This window comes from Microtus ochrogaster, chromosome 7 (genome assembly GCF_000317375.1).
Source record: "Microtus ochrogaster isolate Prairie Vole_2 chromosome 7, MicOch1.0, whole genome shotgun sequence".
NCBI classification, from domain to species: Eukaryota; Metazoa; Chordata; class Mammalia; order Rodentia; family Cricetidae; genus Microtus; species Microtus ochrogaster.
In genome coordinates this window covers 71,138,230-71,145,809 of record NC_022014.1, presented here as the reverse complement: position 1 = coordinate 71,145,809, position 7,580 = coordinate 71,138,230, and the positions used below count along the sequence as shown (strand labels likewise).

General features: G+C 43.9%; 1 protein-coding gene across 2 annotated transcripts in view; it reads left to right on the top strand.

The window, feature by feature from the left end:
• The window catches only part of Kat7 (lysine acetyltransferase 7), a 38,565-nt gene extending 31,887 nt beyond the window's left edge, over positions 1-6,678 (top strand). For both annotated transcript variants that reach the window (XM_005350611.3, XM_005350612.3), the window contains 4 exons: positions 152-245; positions 3,523-3,669; positions 4,337-4,443; positions 5,017-6,678. In XM_005350611.3, coding sequence (XP_005350668.1) covers positions 152-245; positions 3,523-3,669; positions 4,337-4,443; positions 5,017-5,118 — 450 coding nt within the window. In that variant the 3' untranslated portion in view covers positions 5,119-6,678. The remainder of the gene's footprint in view (positions 1-151; positions 246-3,522; positions 3,670-4,336; positions 4,444-5,016) is intronic.
• Positions 6,679-7,580: the final 902 nt, after the last annotated feature.

The following is a 7,580-nucleotide window of genomic DNA, read 5'->3' as shown; positions in this document are numbered from 1 at the left end:
TCTGTAGACCAGGCTGGTCTCGAACTCACAGAGATCCGCCTGCCTCTGCCTCCCGAGTGCTGGGATTAAAGGCGTGCGCCACCATCGCCCGGCTGTAGTGAAACTTTTAGTCTTAATGTCTCATGATCTACTTGTCTGTTTTTGATTTTAGGAGAAGAATTCATTTCTCAACTACAATGTGTCCTGTATCCTCACCATGCCTCAGTATATGAGACAGGGCTATGGCAAAATGCTCATTGATTTCAGTAAGTGATGCTGCTGAGCATCAGCTCTTCAAGGCTGGGACCCTGGGGTCGTCGGGCACTTTTGATGTGTGCTCTTGATAGTTCCCACCATGTAGTGGAAGTGTCCTGACAGCTAGTTAGTGAATGGACAAATTGGGGGAATACGAACATTTACCAATGAATACAGAACCTGAAGTTGCTACTGACTTAGTAGGAGATGCAGAGAATAATAAAGTAAGCTTTGCAGGATTATCCCATTTGAGACTGAAACAGCACATATGCGTGCCTAAGGCTTAAAGCTGTCCTTTGATGCTTGGGATTTCACTTATGTAAGCACTTGTGGAAGTAATCCATGTACTGATTCAGGCTTTGGGTTTATACTCACTCTTCATTAATCATGGGTATCGGGTTTGAATTTGTCTAACACACTAATGCGTACCTCCCATGTTAATGGGGGGAGGGATTTTATTACATTTGTTGGTTTGGAGGGTACATGTGGAGATCAGAGGACAACTTGCAAGAGTCTTCCTCCTCCATGTGGGTCCTGGGTTTGAACTAAGATCAATCAGCTTGGTGACAAAGTGCCTTCATTAAACTGTCAATTTAAAATGGCTGTAAGCATTGTGCTGAAGTGATGGTCTTTAGCACAGGAAGACTGATAAATAAATGCATGTGTTAGACACACTCTCTACAGACATGAATTACAGTACTATGGGTTGTGAGCCTCTGAATCAACAGAATGTGTTGTAAGATGTTTTTAAACAGGGAGCTGGAGAAATGGCTCAGTGGTTAAGAGAACTGGCTGTTCCCCTAGAGGACCCGAGTTCAGCTCCCAGCACCCACATGGCAGCTCACAACTGTCTGTAACTTCAGGATCTGACATCCTCACACAGACATACATGCACACCAGTGTACATAAACTAAAAATAGATATTTTTTTTAAAAAAGTTTTTAAACAGAAAAGAACATTAGACATAGAAAATTCGATGGCTCTGGCCAGCGGTGCTCAAGAAACAAACTTCACTCCTGTGAGCAGTGATTCAGTATTTCTAAGTCTGCATAATCACTGTGCCAACGAGAATCAGCTGTGTACTATCAGCATCCATGTATTGAATTTTAGTCACAGGAAGAGTGGAGGCTTGGCTGGAGAGATGGCTCAGTGAGTGGGTAAGAGCACTGACTGCTCTTTCAGAGAGCCCAGGTTCAGTTTCTAGAACCCACATGGCACTCCGAGCCAACTGTAATTCTAGTTCCAGGGGATCAGATGCCCTCTTCTGGCCTCCACACATTGTGTACATACATAAATTCATACATGTAGGCAGACACCATACATAAAATAAAAATAATTTTTTTTTTTTTTTTGGTTTTTCGAGACAGGGTTTCTCTGTGGCTTTGGAGCCTGTCCTGGAACTAGCTCTGTAGACCAGGCTGGTCTCGAACTCACAGAGAAAAAATAAATGTTTTTAAGTCTATTTTTGGTCATGAGTATATCTGATATGCCTGTGTGTATGTTCATATTGACAACCAGAAGTTGATAATATAGTGTCTCCTCCATTTTTGATTTATTTATTGACAGAATATCTCTCACTAAACCGAGAACTCAATTTACTTTGACTAGTCTAGATTGCCTGCATGCCCATCGATGCCTCCAGAAAGCTGAGGTTACTGACAGCCACCATGTCTTGCCTACTTTTTTGAGAGTTCTTGTGATCCAGACTCTTGTTTTTATGCTTACATGGAAAGTACTTTATCGGGGCTGGAAAGATGGCTCAGAGGTTAAGAGCCCTGGCTGCTCTTCCAAAGGCCCTGAGTTCAATTTCCAGCAGCCACATGGTGGCTCACAACCATCTGTAATGAGATCTGGCGCCCTCTTCTGGCCTGAGGGCACACATGCAGACAGAATACTGTAAACAAAATAAATCTTTAAAATTTAAAAAAAAAAAGTACTTTATCTGCTGAGCCATTTTCCTAGTCCCTAAATATTTTTTTTTTGTTTGTTTTTGGTTTTGTTTTTTCAAGACAGGGTTTCTCTGTAGCTTTTGGAGTCTGTCCTGGAACTAGCTCTTGTAGACCAGACTGGCCTTGAACTCCCAGAGATCCACCTGCCTCTGCCTCCCAAGTGCTGGGATTAGAAGCATTCGCCACCACCCGCCTGGCTAAAAATTTTTTTTAATTAATATTTAGTTAGTTTGATTATTTTGAGGTAGGGTTTCTATGTGTGACATTTCTGGCTGTCCTGGAACTTACTCCGCAGACTAGGATGGCCTTGAACTAACAAGATCCGCCTGCCTCTGCCTCCTGGGTGCTGGAATTAAAAGCATGTGCCACCACCACCTGGCCATATTTTATGTACATTGGTGTTTTGCCTGCATATATATCTGTGTGAGGGCTTCCGGTGCCCTGGAAGTAGAGTCACAGACAGTTGTAAGCTGCCATATGGGTTCTGGGAATTCAATCTGAGTTGTCTGGAAGAGCAGTCAGTGCTCTTAACTGTAAAGCCATTTCTCCAGCCCCAAGGAAAATATTTTAGACTAGACATGGTGGATTGTACATATAATGCTAACACTCCTGAGGATTATTACTCTGTCATCCTGGTTTAACTTAAAAAAGAAATGATTGTTGTGTTTTGTAATGAAGCGACTTCCATCTCTGTTCTTAGCAAACACCTACAGAACCATTGCTATTAAAGCCCCTTGTGATGGCTTCCAGGGTTGTCTCGATAAGTGCCGGTTATAAGGCATTTAGTTAGACTGTAAGTACACATTTCCTCTACTCTTGTTTATACAAAGCCAGTATGTCTTCACCAGCCACACAGAACATCTCTGCCAAATAGCTGGCTCTCTGGTACTGCAAAGCAGATGTCCTAAGTTTTCTGTGTTTGCAGTTTTTTGCTGTTAGGACAAGGTTTAGTGTTACCTGAAAAAGTCTGATTGGGCTTCCCAACACTGTAGAGGCAGAAACAATGGGGAAGATTTCACTGCCGGTTCAAGGCCAGCCTGGTCTATATATAGTATGTCACAGGCCAATCAGCATCATATTGAGACCTTGTCTCAAAAAAGCCGCCTCACCTAAGGTCTGGTGAGACAGCTCAATGAGTAATGGCATTTGCTGCCAAGCTTAAGGATCTGAGTTCAATTCCCAATACCTACACAGTAGAAGGTGAGAACTGATTCCTACAAGTTGTTCTTTGATTTCCACATCAGCATGCACACAAAATAAGTAGACATAATTTTTTAAGTCCCCCTCCCTAAATAAAAAGAATGAAAACCAAGTGTGTAGTTTTTTTCCCCCTTGGCAGGTTATTTACTTTCCAAAGTGGAAGAGAAAGTTGGCTCTCCAGAGCGCCCCCTGTCGGACCTGGGGCTCATAAGCTACCGAAGCTACTGGAAGGAAGTGCTGCTCCGGTACCTGCACAACTTTCAGGGCAAGGAGATTTCCATCAAAGGTAGGTCACGCTTGGTGACAGTGGTTCCCGTTCTGTTTAATCTGACTATGATTAGAGAGCATTGCAGAGACCTTCACTACAGGGCTGAAGCTCCCAGAACATTGGGTCCTGGAATGGTTGTAAAGTGGTTTCTCCCGTCTGGAGTTGTTAACACTCAGTTCACGTAAAAACCAAGAAGAGGACCTGGAGAGATGGCTTATCAGTTAGGGGCACTGGCTGCTCTTCTGGAGGAATCGGGTTCAATTTGTAGTACCCATATTGCGGCCCACAACTATATGTAACTCCAGTTTTAGCACAGACGTACACTCAGGCCAAATGCCCATATACATAAAGTATATTCATATATCTATGAATATATGTCATTTCTTTTAAAAATCAAGAAGAAAGACTTCAAGTATTTTGAAACATTGGAATTTTAGGAAAGACATCTGGCTCTTATACAGGAAGAATTTAGGATTCCAGTTTGATTTCTGAGTATCTCAGAGTAGCGTCTTACCATTAAATTTGTTTTTGGTAGTTAACTTTGTCTGGTCAAACATTCTGATCAGGTAGCCTAAGTACCTCAGATTTGTGCTCTGGAAACTCCATGAAAATGAAAGGGGGCCTTGGAAGGCATGGGTGTGGGTTCTATGTTTCAGCTGGGATCTCAGTAGCTGCTCTTTTACAGAAATCAGCCAGGAAACAGCTGTGAATCCCGTGGACATCGTCAGCACTCTTCAAGCCCTTCAGATGCTCAAGTACTGGAAAGGCAAGCACCTAGTTTTGAAGAGACAGGTGAGAGTTCCCTCAGCTGCGGGTGGTGTCCTTAGAACTTAGCAGAGCTCGGTGGGGTTGCACTACCCACAGTTGACTTCCCTTAAAGGGTGTGACTGGAAGCTCCTAGCCTTGTTCCAGCTGGCAGCGAGGTCCATGTGGCCTTTGTTTCTAAGCTTATCTCCTCCCTTGTCCTTATCTGAGCTTTTGGTAAGCTCTGTGAGATCTGGCTGACAAGTTAAGCAGCTTTGTGTGGCATAACATTTCTGCCCATCCATGAGCGTTCTCGTGAGTTCTAAGATTCTCATAAGTGGTTTGGGATTATTTTGTTAAATGCCACCTCAGCTCATCCCCATTTTGCATTTTTAGTTACTTACATGTAATAAGCATAAATGGATGGTTTTCAGCTCTCATTGAAGGCAGAATAGGAAGAAATAGATTAGAGAGGAAAGCAGTTTGCAAATCCAAAGATAATATCATGTTTTACCTTTTAATAGATTATTGGAACCTGGGAGAATCTGTTGCTGGCCATTTGGAATCTTTTAAAGTGTGTTAGTTCCATATATGTGATAATTGCTCCTTTTTTCTTCATAGGACCTGATAGATGAATGGATAGCCAAAGAGGCCAAAAGGTCCAACTCCAATAAAACCATGGATCCAAGCTGCTTAAAATGGACCCCTCCCAAGGGCACTTAAAGTGACCTGTCATTCTGAGCCAGCGAGCCCCAGCAGTAGGAATCCGTACCCTAGGGATCTGTCTGTCATTTCTGTTGCTCTTGTGATTGGCAAGTACAGTATCCTTTGGGAAGGCCACCCCCTCAGGACTGTCCTGGCTCCGACCTTCGTGTACACTGCAGACACTGGTTCTGAGGAACTGTTGTTTCGGCCTCAGTGAGGTTGCCTGGACGGATCTGTATTAGGCTCAAGTACAGATCCTCATAGCACTGACCCAGGAGTTGTGTTATGGTACTGTACCTGTCCAGTCACTGGTTCCCTCATATTCGTTAGCCCCGTGAGGTTTGTTGTGTCCTGAACTTTGTGCTAGTGCTTTTTCCTGCCTGGTTACCAGACCTCCAAACATGGTTGCAACCGAAGAGCCCTTTCCAGTTATTCCTTACACATTCTTCGTGAAGGGGCGGGGAAGAGGCAGCACTTAGAGTATATGTCTCTCTCCTGGGAGGGGTCCATTCATCCTATATTTCATCTCACTGTCACTTGTTTTTCCATTTTTGTCAGATGACTTGCCTTTGGTCAGGATCAAACTGGCCCGAGCTAGGTATTCCTAAAACGTTTCCCAGGGGATCACAGCAGCTGGTCCATCTGAATGAGACAGGGTGAAGAGGAAGAGGCGGTGATTCCAAATTTTTCTTTGTATTCACTCACGGGCACTGGGGCAGTATCTTACTGGAAGGAAATGGGTAATTCTTTTTTCACAGCAGAAAGTACCCCCTCTTTTTATTTCCTGCCCCCTTTTATGTTGGCAGTTGCCTAGTATTTTAACAGTTTTCTTTCATGCCACATGGTAGTTGATTAATCACATGCAGATATTTCCACCTGCCTTTGCCAGTCTGGTGTAGGGCAGATATACTTCCACGTAAGTTGCACTGATTTTGTCCAGAGCTTCCTGGGAGAAGTGGAAAGTGGTTGAAAATGAGTTCTGTTTCTCAGCCCATGACTCAGCAAGACAGAGTGGCCACACCGCTACGGTTTGCTTCCCTTCAACAGTGCCTCCCCCTACAACAGGCTGAAGTGCTTCTGTCCCTCCAAGAATTTCATTGCCCTTTTAGAACTTGCCACCATCATCCTGTTCTCTGGTTTCCTATTTTTGGTGGTGTTAAGTGAAGGAAGAAATGTTCCCTCTAATTTCTCTCTGTCCCATTATATAACCTGCTATCTTGGGGGCAGCTTTTGATGTCTGACATGTCACCCTTCCCAACTTGGTCTCCTGCAGCACTGCTGTCTTCACGTGGCACCCTCACCACAATCCTAACTCTGGTCATTTGTGCCTTTCTCTTGTCATCTCTGTACACTACTAATATCCACTGTGGGTTGGAGGGAGCTGATCTTAAGCATGTTCAGTGGCGGCTCCCCTCCAGTTTCAGTGTCACTGTTAACATTTATCCAAATGCTGTTCACTGGGGATTTTTCTTAAGGGATAAAGGCCTTTTACAGATGCTGAACCCTTCCCCACATGTGGTAGAATGTGCTCTTCTTTATCTACTCAATAAAGCATGTTCTCTGCTCATGTCTGAGTAATCTGAGGCTTGTTTATGTGTGGAAATGGTATGATTGATCCGTGGTTAATGGTTCCGTGAAGGGTTAGGAGTGGGGTTTGTAACTGGATTGTTTTCCCCATGTGAAACAGATTGTTGACAGAGTAAGTGTTGACTCTGAACTCATTAACTGGTAGGACAGATTGAATCTGCCTCCCTTTGGCTCCAGGAACTAGTTATGCACAACAGTGACTAGGTAGTATAACATTCTTTGATTCTTCTGCCTTTGGTTTGGGGGGTGGAACCAGTGGGGAGTTAAGGTAGGTGGGGGTACCATACATGCTTATAGGAGGCAGAAACAAGTGTGTTCCTTTCTCTCCAAGTGTGTCTACCAGCAGTGAGCCACATAAGCCATGTCTCTCTAATCATTGCCCAACTCAGACTGTGCTTCTGGGAATAGTTGCATTTTGCTTGTGTTTGCTTGGTCAGGAATAGGGAGGTTGGGCACTGCCATCTGTATGGTGGAAGAGGAGCTGTATTTGCTGGGGTGGTTTCGCTCACTGGCAGGCCCTCCTACTGCAGTTGGGAAATGCAGTGGAGAAAAATAACTTCTCCTTCTATTCATCTTAGAAAAGGTTTGTTCAAGTCTCTGTTATAAACATTCACAGCAGAGGGAAATTTTGTTCTTTCACAGTTTGAAGATTGTTAATGTGGACCATGAGAAATGAGTACTAAGAGAGAAAGGTTGTGTGGTCCTGATCCTGTCTCTAGACTAGTCATCACCACTGAAGTTTGACACTACCTATTTACAACCCACTTGGCTTTCCAACCTGTAGAAGAAATCTGGAGAATAGTCTACAGTTAGTTGTTTCTGGGTCTGACACAGCAGATGACTATTTGGGGCAGCATCCTGTGTGCTTAGCACTATTTTCCCAGGCCCTTGCA